At 43.2% G+C, this 22,077-nt stretch overlaps 1 protein-coding gene across 1 annotated transcript in view; it reads left to right on the forward strand.

Annotated features, from left to right (window-relative positions):
* The window catches only part of LOC137421090 (zinc metalloproteinase-disintegrin-like jararhagin), a 299,776-nt gene extending 278,756 nt beyond the window's left edge, over positions 1-21,020 (forward strand). Inside the window, exons 18-22 of the mRNA XM_068106802.2 lie at positions 296-392; positions 9,899-9,998; positions 13,588-13,684; positions 17,496-17,705; positions 20,471-21,020. Coding sequence (XP_067962903.2) covers positions 296-392; positions 9,899-9,998; positions 13,588-13,684; positions 17,496-17,705; positions 20,471-20,530 — 564 coding nt within the window. The 3' untranslated portion in view covers positions 20,531-21,020. The remainder of the gene's footprint in view (positions 1-295; positions 393-9,898; positions 9,999-13,587; positions 13,685-17,495; positions 17,706-20,470) is intronic.
* The last annotated feature ends 1,057 nt before the right edge of the window (positions 21,021-22,077 follow it).

Below are 22,077 nucleotides of genomic sequence, written 5' to 3' on the forward strand. Positions count from 1 at the left end.
AAATTATACAATGGACTACAAGATGTAAATGTTTCATGATATTTGTTATATTATATCACCTTTATCTATCGATATTGTTGAAATGAAGATCAAATAGCTGTATGTTGAAATATGTTGAAAAAGGCAAAACTTTACATGGGGTGTTCTTCCTTTTTCACGTGACTGCATATAGAAATACACATGTTGAAACTGTTAGATACAGGATTCCAATATGGTATCTTTCATCCTGCCTTCCTGTAGACAGGATTTTTTTTTTGTGCAATCTGATTGACTGAACATCTTTCATGATTTCCAGATCTGCAATAACAAGCACCACTGCCACTGCCACAGAGGATGGGCACCGCCATACTGTGACCGACGTACACCTGGGATGCAGAATAGCGACTACCTGTGTGAGTTAGTGAGTATGCAGGCAAAAGTAAACTCAAAATTACAACCATTGATCATTATTTATAAGCTCGATGCCAATTCTGATTTGCTGCTGGATCAGGAGACAAACTGATCACTACCTCATCAGCGAAGTACCATTCAAGCACCATGAAGACTACAATGAGAAAGCAAACTAACAGGACATTTAATTCAAACTCTTTTGAGTTGTAATGAAGAAATAAGCAATAACTTTTTTTTGGTATGGGGGAATTTCGGAGGGGTTGGAGGAGGGGTTGTTCATTTGTTCGATTAAAACCTTAACAGTGGATAGCAGCAATTCACATCGCAAACATATGTTCATTGTATGGCAGACATGATATGAAATATGATATCTATTATATTATATTTAACATTCAAATGCTACTTAATCTTTTAGCAGGTACTATGGTCGTAATGGTGAATATTACTATTTTTAGACCTCCACATGCAATATTTGGACCCAAGAGCTCTTAAATAAGATATAATTCAGCATTATACATGCTATGGTTACGACGTTTACCCCGTACAGACATTATATATATGAAGATGATCCCATTTCTCTTGATCATCTTTGAGATGTTTCTGCACCTTGATTAGAGTCCACCTGTGGTAACTTCAATTGAGTGGACATGATTTGGAAAGGGCTTTATGGCAGAGTGGCCAGACGGAAGCCTCTCCTCAGTGAAAGACACATGAAAGCCCACTTGAAGTTTGCAAAAACGCACCTAAAGGACTCTCAGACTGTGAAAAACAAGATTCTGTGGTCTGATGAAACCAAGATTGAACTGTTTGGCTTCCGTCTGGCCACTCTGCCATAAAGCCCAGATCGGTGGAGTGTTGCAGTGATGGTTGTCCTTCTGGAAGTTTCTTCCATCTCCACACAGGATCTCTGAAGCTCAGCCAGAGTGACCATCGGGTTCTTGGTCACGTCTCTTACCAAGGCCCTTCTTGACCGATTGCTCAGGTTGGCCGGGCGGCCCCAGCTCTCGGAAGAGTCCTGGTTGTTCCAAACTTCTTCCATTTAAGAATTATGGAGGCCACTGTGCTCTTGGGAACCTTCAATGCAGCAGAAAAAATTTTTTAGGCTTCCCCAGATCTGTGCCTCGACACAATCCTGTCTCTGAGCTCTGCAAGCAGTTCCTTCAACCTCATGGCTTGGTTTTTGCGCTGACATGCATTGTCAGCTGTGAGACCTTATATAGACAGGTGTGTGCCTTTTCAAATCATGTCCACTCAATTGAATTTACCACAGGTGGACTCTAATCAAGGTGCAGAAACATCTCAAAGATGATCAAGAGAAATGGGAGGCACCTGAGCTAAATTTCAAGTGTCATAGCAAAGGGTCTGAATACTTATTTCGATGTGATATTTCAGTTTTTTCTTTTTAATAAATTTGCAAAACTTTCTAAAATCCTGTTTTCTCTTTGTCATTATGGGGTATTGAGTGTAGATTGATGAGGGGAAAATGAATTTAAACGATTTCAGCATAAGGCTGCAACATAACAAAATGTGAAAATGTGAAGGGGTCTGAATACTTTTTTTCTATTTTTTTTTATATACAAGATCGAGACTCGTGAAAGAGCTGACATTAATCACACAAAAAGTCAAACCGACACATAAAACACAAAAAATAAGGGGAGCGGTAGACAAGATGGGGAGAGAGGCGGAAGGACACAAACGCAACATTTTAGAGCAGGGACATCGAGAGAACTGTGGGAGTGAGAGGGCTTGGGGGGAGGTGGGAGAGGTATAAAACATATGGACACTGCAAGGACTTCCAGGAAAGAAGTTGGAATTTCAGAAAAAGTGTATCTGGGGTGAATTAAGCCCCAGTCCTACTGTGGCGATTTTTTTTAGCGAACCACAACGATCTGGCATTCGTGGAGAAAATCGCTTTGGACATTCTGATTCTTTTTAGTTCGTTCTTGTTCTGTTAAACTTTCCTTGCGCATCGGGCAGATCGTCTCGATTCGCGGATGCGCTACGACAGTTTTGAAATGCTCAAAACGGTCGTTGCGCCGCAATGATTTAATCACATTCGCCCATTGTCGTTGTGTATTCGCGTGTAATCCTTCCTCTACTTTGCAATTCTTTATGACTCTCACCGCTTCGTTGTTAAGATCGCCGCTTTCCGTTGTGGTTCTGGTTCAATTTCTGCCGCGAGGAGAGAAGACACAGAACGGTGGTAGGACGACCTGACTCGATGCGCAATGAGGAAGAACGACGGTCGTTGGTAATCGCAGAAAGCAGAGAAGATTAAGAACGAACAGCTATGCGACAAAGCAACGAGGCACAAGGAGTTACAACGGCTGTATGAGATGAAGAAAGAATACAGAACGACCATGACGATGTAGAACGGTATATATAACGATGCAAGTAGCCCCAGCACGATTTTGGGTACGAGGGGTATATAAGAAGGGCCCGATTCTCCTCGAAGTCAGTTTCCAGAGTCGCTCACATCACTGTGACTCATCACTATGTGGTTCTTAAAGTCACTGTGCCTCCTGTGGGTTGTCATCCTCACCCCTCTTCAGAGACTACAACTAGCACACGACCTCCTGCAGGTTATTAGTTACATGAAATTTTAAAAAATAATATATAACATCATGCTAGCCCAGTACTTTTGTATCATTGACAGCTGGGTCTTTCATGCAGTATCATTCACTCTACCTACATATTTGTTGCAGATCCAGTTGCAGAATGTTCAGAACAACCATGGTGTCGCCCACCTGGTCCAACGTGGAAGGAAATGTTCTCGAGGACTGGCGAAGCGCCACAGAAATGCGTGGTATTTATAGCCTCCGAACAATTCGTACTGCATCGTTCTGACACGTTCCAGTTCGTTCTCGTTGGTTGCGCTTCCGTTCTCCGTCTACCTGTTCCGTTGTGTTTCGTAACACGTCGTTGTACGTCTTCGCCTACTTCGTGTTACTTCGGCTCACACGTCGCACTGCCTCGTTCTAGTTCTTTCTGCGTCGAAATTATTCTACTACATTCGTTACAAATCAAGTTGATTCGCAAATATTGTCTTGTTGATTCGTTCCTCAACCAGATCTGGCAATCCCGGTGGCATTTTTTGAAATTATTCGTGGCCTAAATTGTTGTAACAATTTCGTGCTGTTTCCTTGTGGTTCGCTTAAAAAATCGCCGAATCGTGAGGAGGCTGGGGAGACCAGTCCAGGAACATTGGGACTGGGGCTTTAGCGGGGGTAGAAAAGATCAAGGTTTTGGATGGGGGAAGATAAGAGATGGTGGTGAACAGCTGTTTTAAAGACCTGGAGGGAGGAGTGGGATTGAAGGGAGTGGGGGAGTTTGTTCCAGAGGTGGGAGAAAAGGGGAATGAAAGGGTGAAGGTGAGCAGAGAGCCTAGATTTTGGCAGTTTAACCATAAGAGGGTTGCAGGCAGATCTTGTGCGACCTGAAGGAATATTCGGGGGGGGGGGGGGGGGACAGAGCACAGAGAGAGTTGGGGGAGCAAGGCCGGAGAGGAGTCGGTAGAAGACAGAAAGACCACCAACCTGCCTGCGGTGAGTGAGTGAAAGGCCCTCGGAGTTAGCTTCATCGCAGGAGATTCCAATGATTCTGAAAGCTTTGGTTTCAACAGCATGAAGCCGAGCTTGGCGTGAGGCAGGAGCACCGGCCCAGAGGGGAGAACAGTATTCCATTAAGCTGCAGATGAAAGCCTTGTATGTGGTCAGGAGCTCAGGTGTGCCAAGGAAGGACTTCACACGACGGAGGATGCCCAGTCGGCGACTGCCTTTGGAGGCCAGCTTGGAAATATGGTTTTCCCAAGAAAGATAATGGCAGATAGTGAGACCCAAAAGCTTCAGCGACAGAACTTCTTGGAGAGGATTGTTGAGAAAGTAGATGGGAGGGTTTTCCAGTCGATCTTTTCGGAGAGACATAGTGAGAGTGTGAGATTTGTCAGGATTGAAAGACATGTTCCACTTGTTTGACCAGTCTGTGATTTTGTCCAGGTCTGCAGAGAGCGAGGAGGCTGCAGACTGCCGATCTGAGGGATGAGGAATGGAGCGGCAGATAGTGGAGTCATCAGCAAAGAGATAGAGAGGATTTTCCAGAGAGTGGAAGAGATCATTGATGAAGACCAGAAATAGCACAGGGCCCAGAACACTACCTTGGGGAACTCCAGCCAGAACAAGAAGGGGAGATGAGAGAAATCCATTCAGGGCTACTCGTTGCCTACGACCAGAGAGGAGGTCCGCAAGCCATGAGTGGAGATTTCCATGGATACCATAGGAGGAGAGTTTGGTGAGCAGAGCTGGGTGCCAGACCGTATCGAAGGCACGTGATATGTCAAGTGAGACAGCTCTGATTTCCTGTTTGGCATTGAGGACCTCCATCCATTGTTGAGACAGCAGAAGCAACATATCCAGAGTAGGATGACCTGGTCCAGAGTAGAATGACCTGGTCTGAATCCAAATTGATGATCAGAGATCAAGCCATTGGAGAAGAGGAAGGATTTGATATCCGAAGCAATGATGGATTCCATGACTTTGCTGATAATTGGAAGCAGGCTGATTGGTCTGTAGTTGCAAGGATCTGTTTTTGCACCTTTTTGTGTAAAGCGTTAATGTTTGCTGATTTCCAAGATGCTGGCAGATGACCTTGAGCAAAAGAGAGGGTGAAAAGAACAGAGAGATGGTGACATAGAGCGGCAGAGCAGGATTTTAGGACCCGTGGGCTGATGCCATCTGGTCCAGTTGCAGAATCAGAGTGGAGGTTTGACAAAAACTTCTCCACCTTGTCAGGAGAGAAGGACACAGAGTCCAGGAGCATTTGGGTTCGACTGGGAAAGGTGGGAACAGAGAGATGGGTTTGGGACACAAGATTTGGAGGCAAACACAGAGTTGAGGCATTCGGCTTTGTCACCTGCGGTGTCAACTGTGTGGACATTTGAGGTAAGGGAGGGGATGGAGGGGGAATAAACACCAGAAACGGATTTGACGAGACGCCACCAGGATTTGGAGGAAGGAGACAGGTTTGAGAGTTCAATCTTGATTCTGAAGAGATGGTGCTTCCTGGCACTCCTGAGGGTAGACACACACTTGTTCCGAGCTTGGTGGAAGGAACTGAGATTGCCTACAGTTGGATTTGCCTTCCAAGAGGCAAAGGCAAGTTGTTTCAGGGTAACTGCCTCACCACAAGATTCAGTGTACTATCGACGGGAAGAAGGGTAAGACAACTGAAGACGAGATGGGATAAATCTGTGCATGAGAGAGGGCAGTTTACTTTGGAAGAATTCCCAGGAAGAATTGATGTCAGAGGCAGTGGAGATGGAAGACCAATCCAGATGATTGATGGCTGCTTGCAGCCCGTGCCAGTCAGCCTGAGTGAAATGCCAGACTCGTCGCCGCTGAGGAGGCTCTCTGAGAATGGCCAGAGAGATGTCCACTTTAACAAGCACATGATCAGAAGAACCGATTGGAGCAGAAGAAGAGCAGCAGACCTTTGCAGGGAAGTTTGTCATAACCAAGTCCAGAAGAGAAGATACTCCATTGACTGCGATTCGGGTCGGGAAATTGACAGATTGTGTCAGTCCTAATGAGTCGCGGAAGTCCTTTGCTGAGGTGCCATGGCTGGTGACAGAGGAACCCACACCCAGCCAGCTGGCATGATGACAGTTGAAGTCGCCACATATGAGGAAAAGAGTGTTTGGATGAGTTGATAGAAGTTGGTCCATGTTGTCCGACAGCGAAATGTAAACGGAGTCATCACTGTTTGGAGGATGGTACCGAACACATATGAACAAAAGGTGGGAGCGGAGAGGAAGCTGTAGCCAGAGGTACTCCTGGGGGTGGGGTGGAGAGAGGGCAGTGCAAGGAGAATGAGGAAGAGAGTTTTTGATAAAGATAGCCACCCCACCACCAGGACGAGGCTCAGGTCTATCATACCGGAGGAGGGAGTAACCAGGAAGAGATATTAAGGAATCAGAGACGTCTTGAAGGAGGAAAGTTTCTGTTGAGCAGATCAAGTCTGGATTGTCAGAAGCAACCTGAATGGAGAGATCAATCAGAATTGAGCGAAGGGCCCGGATGTTTGAGGTCCATACCGTTAATGAGGAGAGAGGGGGAGCATCAGGTGCAGGACAGGGGACGGGAGGGGTAGGGTCAGATGAAGGATGAGGGGGGGGGGTAGGGAGAGCAGTTGATAGTGCGTCAGAGATTACAGAAGAGTTACAAGAAAGGGAAGGATGAGGAGGATGAAAGGTTTGATAGTGATGGGATGAGGCACGGTGAGGAGTTGTTTGAGGGGGGGGGGGGGGGTCACAGGAAAGTAGAAGGTTGAGGGAGGTGGAGGTATGAGATAGAAGGGAGACGAAGTGGGGAGGAGGCAGCTTTAAGAAGGAGGTGGGAGGAGGGAGCATTTGGGAGGGATGGTTGGGAGGGAGATTTGAATGGGAGGGGTTGGGGGGGGGGGGGAGTTTCGAATGGGAGGGGCAAGGGGGAGTTTAGGAGGGGAGGGGCAAGGGGGGAGATTTGGAGGGGAGGGGCAAGGGGGGAGTTTAGGAGGGGAGGGGCAAGGGGGGAGTTTAGGAGGGGAGGGGCAAGGGGGGAGTTTAGGAGTGGAGGGGCAAGGGGGGAGATTTGGAGGGGAGGGGCAAGGGGGGAGATTTGGAGGGGAGGGGCAAGGGGGGAGATTTGGAGGGGAGGGGCAAGGGGGGAGATTTGGAGGGGAGGGGCAAGGGGGAGATTTGGAGGGGAGGGGCAAGGGGGGTGTTTATATAGTGGATGATTAATGAAAGATGAATATTTATGACAAATTGGGTTTATTGTGATTTTCAAATTCGTGATCTGTTTAAGAACGATGGAGGAGGGGTGGAATAAATGAGAATTTAGAGCATGTAGTGAGAAATAATTATAAGAGAATGAATATTTTTTTGAAATGGAATGAGTTGAAGAGGAAATTGGAAATTGAAATTGAAAGGAGCCTTTTAAATAGGAAGAAAAACAGCGTGTTGTAATACTTTCTGAATGCACTGTACATCATCAAGTCAAACGAAGCTCAAAATGTCAGTTGATCCATTTGAAATCTCAAACCAACATGGCAGAACTCCAACACAAGGTCGATGAACGTTCATTTTTAGCCGCGTCGCAAGACGCTGGTCATAGAGTGCCCTCTGCTGTTCTTCTTCTTCTTCTTCTTCTTCTTCTTGTTCTTGCAGAGAAGACAAAACCTCAAAGCTCCACCCATTCTGGGAACCATAGCTCCACCCATTGTGGGAGAGGCTTCATATAAACAAATATCCACCATTTTATTAACTCGCATAGCTTTGAGGCCTGTTTTGTAGGCCCGTGGTGTCTTCCTCTCTCACACAGTTTTATTTCAAATCAAATTCGATATATCATTTCATTTTTCACAGTCGCTAACATAGTTTTAGACTCGGTTGAAAAAAAACTTGAAGAAAATCCGATGAAAGTTGCCCTTTATAGAACGAAATGAATTCTCAAAGGCCTGTAACTTCAAGTCCATTGAGATATTTATTTTTTTAATCGCGGCATGGTCAGTCATACACCGCCCGAAATAACAGACGGGAAAATGCCGAGATATATTAAAAATTCGTCCATTTGATGACAATCGTCACGATGAAATATTTAATTTATACGTCGTCACAATAATGTGGAGAGAGGAGCATAGCTTCGTTCACGTGTCGCCACATACGGGAAATTGCCGAGATATATATTTTTTTAAATCGCGGCATGGTCAGTCATACACCGCCTGAAATAACAGACAGGAAAATGCCGAGATATATTAAAAATTCGTCGCCACACACGGGAAATTGCCGAGATATATTTTCACTTTGCACAAAAATAACATCAAGTAATCGAATCAATAGGAATGTCCTGTGCCTATAACATCGACGTTATAGGCACAGCTGCATCTAGGCATTGTGTAACATCGACGCGGCTTTTGTTTTAATTAAAACTTTTTGTACTTGTTATGTATGTATTGAGGTGAAAGTGACGGGTCATATAATGAAAGCAGATCGCACAAAAAAGGGGAAAATAAAATAGCACAACATTTTTGGCAGATGAGGCACCGAACCACCGCACGTCACTCCAACACAGGCACATCGGGGCCAAGTTTGAAGAAGAATAAAAAGACAGAAGCAATTGTTTCTCCTTAATGTTTTCTGAGTTTGAATAAAAAGTTTCTTGTTGAGTTTGAAATTCACAGCTCGAACCAACGTGCTGGAATTCCAACACGAGGTTGAGGGACGTCATATTTATATGTGTATATTCATGTAGAAGTGACGGGCCATATAATGAAAGCAGATCTCACAACAAAGGAGAAAATAAAATAGCACAACAAAGGCGAAGAACCGCTGGGAGGAGGGGTGGGGAAGAGGCTGCCTTCGTTTTTGTTTTTTTTGTTGTTTTTTTAAATACAAGATCGAGGCTCGTGAAAGAGCGAACATTAATCACACAGAAAGACAAACCGACACAAAAACATATAACATCGGGAGCGGTAGACAAGATGGGGAGAGAGGGGGAAGGACACAAACACAACATTTGAGAGCAGGGACCGAGAGACATGGAGACATTCGTTAGTTGATATATGTACTATTTACTTTTTAAAGGATGTTAATAAGTGAAATAGACTCAATCTGAAGAGGGAGCAGGGATATTCCATCTCGCAGGGTGTTCCATTACAAAGCTGCTTGTAGAGCGCTCGCCAAGCAGCCTAAACAATCCCACAATACTGTTGAGATTCCTGGAGTGTCCCACAATGTCTGATTTTGTCAAATAAACACTTTTTAATAGTCGGAACGGCTGCTGAGGTCAATTCCGGAGTTAAAATTTTGAAATTCAGTTCAGGTAAAGAGATGATTCTCGATCTTTGCGGGAATTAAAGGAAGGCATAAACACTGGCGTTTATAAGCATTGCGATGTATGCAGGAATACAGCGATTCGTAGGTATGAAGATCAGCTATATTACCATTCGTAGATATGAAGCTTTATTGTACAAAAACTCACCTGTTCTGAGGCAATACATACTTGAGATGAGCAGATAAAATGATGGAAATAAAACCCCAAGGACACCGAATGCAGACTGGCCATAGGTAAGCCTGTTAAACTAAGACCCCAAACAGAGCAACCTGAATGCAGGCTGACCAAAGGTAAGCCTGATGGCATCGATGATTTTTACAAAGACACCCAAACATCCAGTTTTCATTCATGTAATACCTTGGAGTTCCCTTAGTAGGCTATGCATGCAAAGTTTGGGGCTGCTCGGTTTCATGGCTTTGGAGTTATGGAGGCCTGTGAGGCCACACATACACACACATACACACTGCCTTTTATTGGTAATATATATATATATATATATATATATATATATATATATATATATATATATATATAAATTATACATATACATACATACATACATGCACGTGTGTGTGTGTGTGTGTGTGTGTGTGTGTGTGTGTGTTTTTTTAATCATTCGTTTTGTGTCTGTACACCTGCAGCTCTGTTCATCGGAGCCATATGTGGAGCCTTATTGATAGTTCTACTCGCTGTGATCTGCTTCCACTACTGGCGACGGCGAATTGGCACCCTATCTCAAATGTACGTTCTTCTGCCTTAAGCGTCTTTGGGCTTCCTGAAAAGCGCTATATAAAATAAATGCATTATTATTATTATTATTTATGCCCCCTACCCTCACACCTTCACAGAACTTTGGAAATTACTTTTATTAAAGCACACATATCTTTCAGAGTTATAAGCAATGGATTCTGTGCAATCTAAGTCTCTCAAAATTATTGGAATCTCCCATGATGAGGCCAAAGCACAATTGATGCTGCTCTCACATCGCAGACAGGTTGGTGGCCTCTCCGCTTTTTTCTGGATCTACTCTGATCGAGCTCGCTCTATGATCTCCCAGTCCTGTGACCCTCCCCAATGACTCCAGGATACACATGGTCTTCTTGTAATCCTATGATGGTTAAATTTCCAAAATCCAGGATGACTGCACACCTCAACGCTGCCACATAAAATGCTGATTTGTTATAGAGCTCTTTGGGCTGGAGAAAATTTTTACTTAAAATAAATAAATAAATCCATAACATGCAGCGCTCTGAGTAAACGCACCCACCACCATTGTTTATGCTGTACGCACAGGCTGTGAGCCAATCAGCATGGTTTACCCCACATTCGTTTTGCAGCAGGATGTGCCTCCTACCACATTGTCTTCCACCACTACCATATTGGAGGAGTAGGAGCAGAGTAGGAGAGACTGCAATTCATTTTTTATTGATGTTCACACATATTGTTACATTTGTGGGGGTTGGGGTGAAGGGTTTAGACATTGCTATAGGACAGATACGTATAAGTGTATAGAGTAGTATGGTCCTTGTGTGAGTAGATAGCCAATCTCAATGTAATAAGCAGAGACATGTAGCTTAAGGATTGTCCGTTTAAGCGTGCATCATATGGAGGGTGGTGCATTGTATTACATTGCTATGGTTTAAAGTGAAGGAAACGTGTGTAAAACCTCCTGAAATCACCCCCCACCAACCCCCCCCCCCCCCCACCGAGAAGGGACCTGTATGAGGCCTGAGAAAGGTGGGAGGAGTTTGGAGGAATGGCATTATTGGAAAGAGCAAGAAGGAGGTGTATTGAGAGAGGGGTGGCGTTGGGCAGAGTTTTTGTTGTCTCCGAGAGGGTGGAATTTTGGGTCCTCAGAAGAGAGTTGGGTTTGGCGCAAGAGGATGTGGAGGTTTTGCTTGACTGAGGAAAACTGACTTGGTGGTTGGCTGGCCTGTTCGTGCCTGCCTGGCACTGGTTCATCATCCTGTCTTCTCCCTGTTCCCGGCCCGTTTGCCTGCTTCTCGTCAGCTCCCCGTTTTGTCGTGTCTGTTCACCCATTTCGTTGCCTGCCTCATTGCCTATTCGTCTATCCTGCCTGTGGACCTGCTCGTCCACCAGCAGCTAAGGCCTCACTCGGGTTTTCTTTTCCACCTCATAACCTCCCCCACCTCCCACCCCCACTCCTGTATGTGCTTGAATCCAGTGTGTGGTGCCATAGATGTTTAGTTCATTGTATATAATTATTTATTGATTGCATTCCCTTCCTTCCCTCCCAACCCACCGTCATATTCCTCTGCTGGGTCAATCTTCACTGTTTCGTTTGTGTTTGGGAAGAAACCCATTGGATATACAAGAACTAAGGTTTTCGTCTTTCTCCTCACAACCGCAGCGCGTAAAGGTGACATAATTGACGCAGTCTGAGGGGAGTTAAAGCCAGTTTGGTCCATCTGTCCAGCGTCGGTGTTAATTGGCCTGGACGGGTGACAATATTTTTAATGTTTTATTAATCTTTTAATTCTGGATCATAGGGGCTCCCAGTAGGGGTTAACCCTCAAACTTTGGAACCCTACTCATCTTTTATTTACCAACCAATTGCTCTGAAACCCGAAACAGCCCTTCTACTCGCTAGATCATTTTGGATCATGGAGGCTCCCAGAGGAGGAGAGAGCGGGGGTGGGAAGGGAGGTGGGGAGTGTGGGTCATCACCTGAAACTTCGGATCCCTACTCGTCCCTTACTCACCAACTGGTTGCTCTGAAAGCCGATACAGCCTATTCGATGGCCCACAGGATCACTCAGTCTTAGATTTTTTGATTCTGGATCAAGGAGCACCCAGGGGTTGTTCCCGTACAATCTATAGAGATTCCCGGCAGCCCACTCGGGTCGGGTAGGGGAAGGGGTTGGGAGGGGGGGAGGGGGGGGGAGGAGGTTCCTTTTATTGCAGTCATCCAAATTCCTGCAAGTACTTTCGTTTTTACTTTTAATGTAATGTGGAAAGGTGGTTACAGGTCTCATTGCTCTCCAAAAAAATACTCCTGGTTATGATTCAACAAATGGATAATGAATACCAAGTAATTACCATTATTAAATGTGCAGGGTGAGTCAAAAGTAGTGCCCGATTTCTGTTTATATATATATATATATATATATATATATATATATATATATATATATATATATATGTATATATATATATATATATATATATATATATATATATATATATATATATATATATATATATATATATATATATATATATATATATATATATATATATATATTTCTGTCAGTTGATTGTTTGTTTGCCATTTGTATTACAGTGTACAAGAAGGTAGAAATAAATGAACGACATGTTTATCTAACCATTTATTCGGGGGAAAATTATTACGGAAGTGTACCAAGCTGTTTTGCTTGCAATCAAAAGTAGCGCCCGCGCCCGATTTCTGTTTTCCGATTTGGGCAATTGAAAGACCTTGTTTATCGTGAAAAGCCTCGTACCATTCAGGAATTGAAGGCTCAAATCACTGCAAAGTTTGAGGAAATTGATATCGAACTCTGCAAGCGTGTGTGCCACTCTGTGCCTGCTCAGCTGCAATTGTGCATCGATCACGAGGGAGGGCACTTTGAAAATTGCAAGTAAAACAGCTTGGTACACTTCCGTAATAATTTTCCCCCGAATAAATGGTTAGATAAACATGTCATTCATTTATTTATACCTTCTTGTACACTGTAATACAAATGGCAAACAAACAATCAACTGACAGAAATATATATATATATATATACACACACAAATAAACAGAAATCGGGCGCTTCTTTTGACTCACCCTGTATATCTGGATGGGAATATTACTAAAATTAGAAAAGGGAAAATAATTAATACACCTGCCAAGAATGAGGAAATCCCCAATGTGGATGACGTAACTCAATCATTAAAGCCTTATGAGCCTCTCTGCCCACGGACTACTTGTGAGTCTTCTGAGGTAAGAGGTACCATATAACAGGCTACATGGGAATGTCACATGTACTTTGTCTATTACTATCCGCATCAATTCAATACTGTGCATGCACGCTATATGCTTACACTCCAAACGTGGTGTAATGCTATGAGTTTATACTAGTTGGAGAACATGCTGAGTGCTTGTACTCATGAGAACATACTGTTTGAAGTGAATAGCATATGGTTCCAAATTCATACCTTGATTGACTGCTGGGAAGACAACGGCAAACCTTTCAACATAACCCTTGCCAAGAAACTGCATCAACATCATGTGCGCTCTGTAAAACATATGGTATATCTCATCTCATGATCTCTCGTCATTCTGTTGTTACTGATGTATGTACAGTGCAAGTACAAAGGAAGTGTGTGGTGTTATTGGACATGTGGGTCCACTATTATCTGAATCAAGTACGAAGCACCACAAGCCTGCAGAAGCCATAGAGGTAAGGTCACAAAGACAACATGGAGGGCAATAGATGAAAGAGAGGCAGGATAGGCAAGGAAAGTGAAGAGGACAGTTCAAGAGTTATCTAATACCAGGAGGAGTACCGGGCATTGCCCGATGATGTTCCTGTTGGCATTTTAAAGAAATCAACTTGTTCTTTTTTTCTATTTTTATGTGTGTGCCTAAAAAACTTCCCTATACCCACTAAGGAAAATACATGGCAGGGTGTTCCAAAAAGACCCGGACAACTTTGGTTGTTAATATATTTCGATCCACAAATGATACAATGATACCCTTTGGTTTATATGACACAGGAACTCCATCAAAACCATCAATAACCATCAAAACACTTCAATGTGAGCTTCGCTTGTCGCCTAATTCAGGTATACGAGTTATTGCCATGTTCAGATCAGCATGTTTGCGTCCACCGGTGTGCATGCAGATGTGATCCGAGAACGAAGATCCTGCAGGTTTGCCACCTTGGTGTTGTAGACAACATCGTTCACAAACCCCCACAGAAAGAAATTAAGTGGGGTTATGTCTGGTGATTGTGGGCGTCAGGCGGTTGGTCCGTCTTGGCCAAACCAGCGACCTGGAAAATTTTCATTCAGGCCAGCTCGAAAGACTAAGGCCCAATGAGGGGGAGCGCCGTCCTGTTGAAAAACGATATCGGGTTGCATGCCTTCAATCTGTGGGAAGGCAAATCCTTCCAACATGTTCATGGAAATTGTTGAGGTCTTATAAATCTTCACAAAGAAAAAGCAGACTCACCGAGCGGTCATGGAGAAGGCCACATCACACATTGACCTTTGGACTGTCACGTATGTGTTCAATAACCACGTGTGAGTTTCCAGAGCCCCAGATCCTCACATTGTGCCAGTTGACCTTCCCTGATACATGAAAGCAAGCTTCATCTGTGAACATGGCCTTTTTCAGGTAATCTTCGTCATCCTCTCTGTGACTGAGCATTTCCAAGGGCAAACACCTTGCGTTTGGGTCTGTCATTTGGTTGGAGTTCCTGCAGAATTTGCACCTTATCGGCATAACGCTTCAGTTCTTTTATGTAAAATCGTGTACAGTGGTAGTTGTTAGTCCCAGTTCTCTGGATGCAAATACTGTGCACAGTGGTGATTGGTAGTCCCAGTTCTCTGGATGCATGTCGGTTTGATTTTCTGGGACTTTTTTGAAATGTTTCACGCACTCGTTCAACGTCTGCTGCACTTGTGCTTGGTCGATCGGTACTTTTCTGTTTCTAACAACTTCCAGTCTCCTTAAATCTCTTTTCCCACTCTCTGATATTAGTCCATGATGGTGGATTCGTTTCATACCTTGTATGGAAATTACGCTGAACTTGCGTGTCTTGATGAACTCGCCTCGATGAACCATTTGACGGATTGAGCTTTCTCCTGTGAAGTTGCCATTTTCTTTTACATTAAACCATCAGACCTGAAAATGAAGAAAACTATTGAGTTTCTGTATCATATTAAACAAAGGGTATCGTTGCATCATTTGTGGTACTCAATAGATTAACAACCAAAGTTGTCCAGGTCTTTTTGGAACACCCTGTATAACACACACAAACACACACACACTCATCGGGGATCATTTTATATCACCTTTCACATAGCTACAAAGGCTCTGGCACAATAGAGCAATTTTTTCAAATCCAAATAAAAAAAAAAAATTTTTTTTGGAGGAAAACACTCCCAAACCAAAGACAGAAAAATACAATTTATCCTGTTATACTTCGGCATGTTTGTATAACTCTCATGCTTTCCCACAAAACAGACACTCAGGCACATGTGCATCACACTAAAAAAAAGAATGTGGGGATAAAAAAAGAAAGAAAACTGATTAGGGAAAAGCCAGAAAGGAGATGGAGTACCAAATGGGTTTTGGTTGTTCAAAAACAAGCAAATATATTCTTTAAAAAGTTAAACGACCAACTGATAACCTCATAATCTGAATACTATACAAAATGACAGTAAACTTTCTCCTACATACCTGATCCAACCATTCTGCTTTTCATATTCACCTGAATTTAGATACCCATGCAATATTAATTTTTTTCATTTTGAGTATTCTGCTCTCCTTTCCACTGCTCTTTTTGCAATACTGTTAAACACACCAAAAAATTTTTTTTAAATTAAAATGTCTACGCATTAGTATTTCTTTGCGATTCTCTTCCTCTTCAAACCATGCCTTCTGATAACTAAACTGTAATTTACGAATATGCAAAAGTTGAATGATATTTAAAAACGAGATTTAAACATTTCAAGAGACCTCTCCTATTCTCAAATGAAATTTTTATCAATGTTTTCATCACTTCAAAAGTAATCTTGTCAACTGCTGGAACCATGCTAAATATGTTCCTTGTTAAATCCCATTTATTTTTCAAACACAATCAGGCAACCTGCATTTATATATTTAATAGATAGCTAATAGACTAGCGTGGATCGGCTCGTGATGCTGATATTATTTATTTTTAATCTTAAAAACGCCCAAGTGGTCTAAAACTCGAAATGGTCAAGGGTCCAAGCTGTCGAATTTTTCTGAAGGGTGTAAGGGGTCTGAATGGTGTTAAGGTCAAAGAGGTCTAAAGGGATTTAAAGGGTGTAAAAGTCTAAATGTTCTTGGGGTCTAAAGGTTGAAAGGGTGAAGGAATCTAAAGGTATCTATAGTATTGAAAGGGTCTTAAAAGTAAAAGGGTTCTTGAGGTTCTTAAGGATCTTGGGGTCTAAAGGACCTTCTGGGTCTTAGGGGTATTAAGGGTCTTCAGGACTTTGGGGTCAGGTCTATGGGATCTTTGGGATATTTTTGGGTCTTAGGGATCTTAAGGGTCTTTGGGGGCAGAAAGGTCTTACAGGTCTAAAGGGTATTTTGTATCTGAAGAGGTCTTTGGGGTCTTTTGGACTTCAGTGTCCTCTGGGTCTTGAGGGTCTTTGGGAACTTAAAGGTCTTATGGATCTTTGGTGTCTTAAAGTGTATTTGGGGTTTGAATGATCTTAGGGGACTTAAAAGGTCTTAAGGGTTTTGGGGTTCTTAAGGGTATTAGAGATCTTGAGGGTCTTAAAGGATCTTCAAAGGTCAAAGAGGTCTCAGCAGTCTGAAGGGTCAAAAAGTTAAAAAAGGTACATTCCAATACAACAACAACAACAACAACAGGCATTTTAAGGCCATTTTCCCTGCAAGAGCGGGGGTTAGCCTTTTCAATAGGACATTCCAATAGGACGTCATTAATAGATATGTCGGCACACGGCTTCACCGCCTCACCGCTTCACGGACGGCTTTATGGACGGACCGTGGTTTTTGGTTTTATATATATCTATTAATGACGTCCTATTGGAATGTCCTATTGAAAAGGCTAACCCCCGCTCTTGCAGGGAAAATGGCCTTAAAATGCCTGTTGTTGTTGTTGTTGTTGTTGTATTGGAATGTACCTTTTTAAACTTTTTGGTCAAGATCTTGAGGGTTCCGTTGGACTTGGGGACGACTAAGAAGAAGACCTTTGTTGGTCGAAAGCTTGTCAAATTAAAGATCGACGTCCTGAAGCTACGTCTGCGTCTGATTTAACCTCCCGATTATATATATATATATCATATAGATAGTTAGATAGACAGATCAGTATATACATAGATAGATAGACAGAGGATAGAAATATATCAAGATAATTGTCTACAAGAGCACAACACTACCACAGAATAACAAGTTACATGCTTTTCTCTGTAGTCTTATACCATGTGTTGTCCATTAAAATATTTTTGGCTTCTACACAATTCTGTGTCCCTCTCCCTCCCCCTCCTTTTCAGTTAAAATCAGTAAGACAAGCAGGTAATCGCACCATCCCCTGCCCTCAGAGGCCAGCACCACCCCCACCAACTCATCCAAAGCCAAAGTTCTATGTTGTACCAGTGAGGCCTGCAGTGCCTCCTCCATGTTCGTCTCAACGTGTGGCGCTGGTCGCTGCAGCACTGCAGGCACGCCTTGCCAACACTGCTCCAACAGGCACTCTATTACAGGTGAGGATCAATTTCAATGTGGGGAATGAATTAGCCGTATAACCTGCAAAACTGCTGGTATTCGTATCTCATTGTCTTTCTAGCTTGCCAAATATCAACTTGACCTGTTTCATGTACAGGGTGTTTCATAAAAAACGCAACCCAATGTTCTTTCTATACTTTTTGAATTTTCCATTGAAACAATATGAAATCTATATATAAGAATGTTTGTAATATGTAGAAGAGGGTAACACAAAAATGAAACTTGTGATTTTAGAAGACAGCTCACAAAATATGTTCTAAATGGCTGCCCTGCTGCAGCAGGCACAAACAGATCTTCCTGGTGAAGTTGTCCATAACTCGGCTGCATTTCTGAACTGGAATAGCTTTGATGTTGGCGGTAATTGCATTTTTCAGGTCGTCGATAGCTTGAGGTCTGTCTCCTCTGGTACACGCTATCCTTCAGGTAACCCCAAAAATATGTCAGGTGGGTTGAGGTCCGGAGAATGGGGCGCCCATTCAACGTCTGTTCTTCCAAGAGTTTATTTGATCACTAAATTTCTGTTGCAGCCACTGTATCGATCTGTTGGAAGTGTGAGGTGTGCTGAAACCCATCTTGCAGAAACCAATGGCAACCCATGCAGTGAATTTCTGGCTGTTAAACAGCCTTTCAAGAACTTCATCAGGAGAAATAGCATCCCAAAAAACATTGTTTATAGAGTTAACATGACCACTTCAAAGAAAGGGGGCCTCATCAAAAAAACGACACATTACTCCGAAAAGTTGTGTCCCTATGCATTTTTTTCCCCTCAAACCATTCACACGTAGTCACACAAAGTTGTTTATCATCGTGTTAGTGTTTGCTTCCATTGTATGCGATACAAGTACATTTTAGTTCCTGCTCTATAATTATTTGTGTACTTGTCGCACCTCGACATTCGCAGTCCCAACATTCACGGACCCCGCATGTTCGCGGTTGATAAAATGCGATCCGCTTCTAGATTTGTGGCCTTGTGCTTCACACATGACACTTCGAAGAGCGTCTTCCACACGTTAAGCATAAAACGACTTCCAGCCAGCATAAACCATTTCACATGAGCTGTGCACATAATAGCACATATTCGTAGTTTTTCTGACTTGCTTCGACATTCACGGCCCTGTGCTTCATGTATTTGCTGTTTTTCGTGGGCGTATTCGCAGTTTTTCATGGAATTTTTTTTTCCCTTATGAATCACAAACCGCCTGGAACCTATCCCCCCTTCTCCCATTGAAACAATGCCCCAACATTCGCGGAATCGATATTCGTGGCATTTTCCAGGAACATATCCCCTGCAAATGTCGGGGTCTGACAGCACTTGATAAAGATAAGTTCAATTCTTGAGATTGACGATGCAGCAATTTCCTTGGGCTGCATTCAGAGGTGGTAACAATGAAATTGAATCCTGGTACATTAAGGACAAGCATGTATGTGCAAGCCTCTATTGAATCAAGCATGGACAAGCATGTATGTGCAAGCCTCTTTTGAATGCAAGACCATTTCAGACACGGTCTTGCACGGTCTTCAGAATCATTGGAATCTCCCGCGATGAAGCTAACTCCAAGGGCCTCTCACTCACTCACCACTCACCGCAGGCAGGTTGGTGGTCTCTCCGTCTTCTACCGACTTCTCTCTGGCCTTCCCCCCCCCCCCCCCCCCCAGCTCTCTCTGGGCTCTGTCTCCCAAATATTCCTACAGGTCGCACAAGATCTGCCTGCAACCCTCTTATAGTTAAACTGCCAAAATCGAGACTCTCTGCTCACCTTCACTCCTTCATTCCTCTTTTCTCCCGCCTCTGGAACAAACTCCCTCACTCTCTTCAATCCCACTCCACCCTCCAGGTCTTTAAAACAGCTGTTCACCACCATCTCTTATCTTCCCCCATCCAAAACCTTGATCTTTTCTACCCCCGCTAATTTCACCCCAATTCCACTTTTTTAAAATACCAACTTCTGTCCTGGAAGTCCTTGGTGTCCTTGTGTTTTATACTTCTCCCACCCCCCCCCCCCCCTTTCCCACACCTCCTCCCCCCAAGCCCTCTCCCGCCCACACATCTCACTGCTCTCAAATGTTGTGTTTGTGTGCTTCCCCTTCTCTCCCCATGTTGTCTTCCGCTCCCTCTTTTTATATATTTTGTTTGTCTGGTTGATTTGTTTGTGAAGTAAATGTTAGCTCTTTCACGAGCCTCGATTCAGTAAACAAAAACAAAAACAAAAAAATCAATGTGGTCACACACGTTATTCAAACCATTTCTGGCAATGTAAACCTGTCTATGATTATTTGTAGACTGATTTATGTTGCTAATTTGCACGGTCATTTCAGACAGCGATGTTTTTGCCTAACGACTTAACATTAGGTTATACTGACATGTTTGTTATGGAGTGTCCTTTTCAACCAGAATATAAACACATTTGCACAGAGCATTAAAAACAATACAAGCTGCAAAACTCATTGCTTCATTTATTTTTGTGAGGATATTTTTATGGTTCGATCGATGAGCACAAAGCTAAACTTTTTACTGTGCACATTACAATGCCAACTTGTACACTGTGCAAGTAATTTATTTATTTAAATAAAAGCTCTGGTACTTCACGCAATGCATGCTTCACATTTTTAGGATGTGATCTTGTCTTGCACTGTACATTCACTGAAGGATCTAATTCTCATAGGACAATAGCCAGATAACTAAGTGCACCGAATCCAGACCTTTAATTGAGTGCTCGACTGACTTGTAGCCCTTTTCTTACAGAACACTTCTACTCGTGTGACTCTCATGCCTCCAACCACCAAACGAGGCATCAGGGAATGACAAGCGAACGTGCAAGTGAAAGCAGAGATTAATTGAAAATGGTAGCATCATGTTGAATGAGTATCATGAAGGAGCATAGTTTTTTGTCAAGTAAATAACTGCCAAATCTGAGTACGGAGGTTAATGATAAGACGGGATTGCGCTTATTTAGGCAAGAGTGACCCTAATGGCACATATCACTTCAAAGGCAGCAGTGGAGCCTCCGTTCTTGGGTTATTGTCCCCCGTCGCACCACGGAGCGAAAAGGGGACTTTGGTTTTTGCGTCCGTATGTATGTGCGTGCGTTCGTGCGTAAGCGAAGGACCGCATTCTAATTTGGTGTGTGGGTGCAACCCACGTCAAAATCCAAGATGGCCGCCGCCGTGTATGTCTGATGCCATGTATGTCTGAACCTTGTGAGCGGAATATCTTTAAAAATAAGCGAAGTACCAACGTCTAATCTGGTGTGTGGGTGTATCTAGGCATAAGGAAGAACGCTATTGAAAATTGGGTCGCCACGTCAAAATCCAAGATGGCCGCCACCATATATATGTCTGAACTTTGTGAGCGGAATATCTTCAAAAATAAACGAACTACTAACTTCTAATCTGGTGTGTGGGTGTATCTACGCATAAGGAAGAACGCTATTGAAAATTGGGTCACCACGTCAAAATCCAAGATGGCCGCCTTGCGTCTTCCACTTTGTCAACTCGCATCACTTCACCGACGGGGGACCTAGGCGTAACGCTTGTTTCTATTTTTAAAGTAGTTGTGAAAGTACCTTGTGTTTTCATGTCATTTCCGTTTCCATAGTCTGTCCTCTTTTGGTGATGTGATCAACAAGTCATGAAATACATATCTGGTGGTGGAGGTTTGTATGCATCCTGTGGCTGCTGGCTGCATCATTTTCTGGGAGGTGTGGCTGTGCCGCTGATTCAATGCCCCCCATTACCAATAAGGGGGTACTCATTTTGCCGACCTCAGTGGGATGACAGGCTGAGCCAACCCACTAGGTGTTAATTCAACGGCATGACAGGGCCTCAAACTCAGGACCCTGAGGTCTCAAGCCAGCCACCTTAACTGTTAAGCCAACATCAGGCTTCAAATACATAATCTGAAACATTAAATCCACATTCTCTATATAAAAGGTCCATCAGGTTAACTTACCCTGCCTGGTTTAGCCACAGACAGCAGAGGTACGGAAGTGAAACCACTGATTCGCCAACTAATCACATGTGCAACAAAGAACATAATCTCAGTGCCATATTAGTATAGTGCAGCTCGTTCATAAAGCTGAACGAGTACCAGAAACACAGCTTGTGCTACAAGTGCGTAAGGGTTAATAGGCAGCAGTTTTAATAACACAGACTATAAGTTGTTGAATAATTAGTGATATTTTATGCAATTTTCATTACAAGTATGGTGTTTTGTTTTTAAAACAATTGAATTGCACTTCTCTGAAGCGGTCGGTGAAAGACATCAATTTGTATTTATGGAGAATTAGCTCTTGCAATGTGAAGGCAATTTAAATCCCTCTCACATGGGGGAATAATTTATTATTTTGGCTG

Source organism: Myxine glutinosa, chromosome 2 (genome assembly GCF_964187855.1).
Source record: "Myxine glutinosa chromosome 2, kmMyxGlut1.1, whole genome shotgun sequence".
In the NCBI taxonomy this organism is placed as follows: Eukaryota; Metazoa; Chordata; class Myxini; order Myxiniformes; family Myxinidae; genus Myxine; species Myxine glutinosa.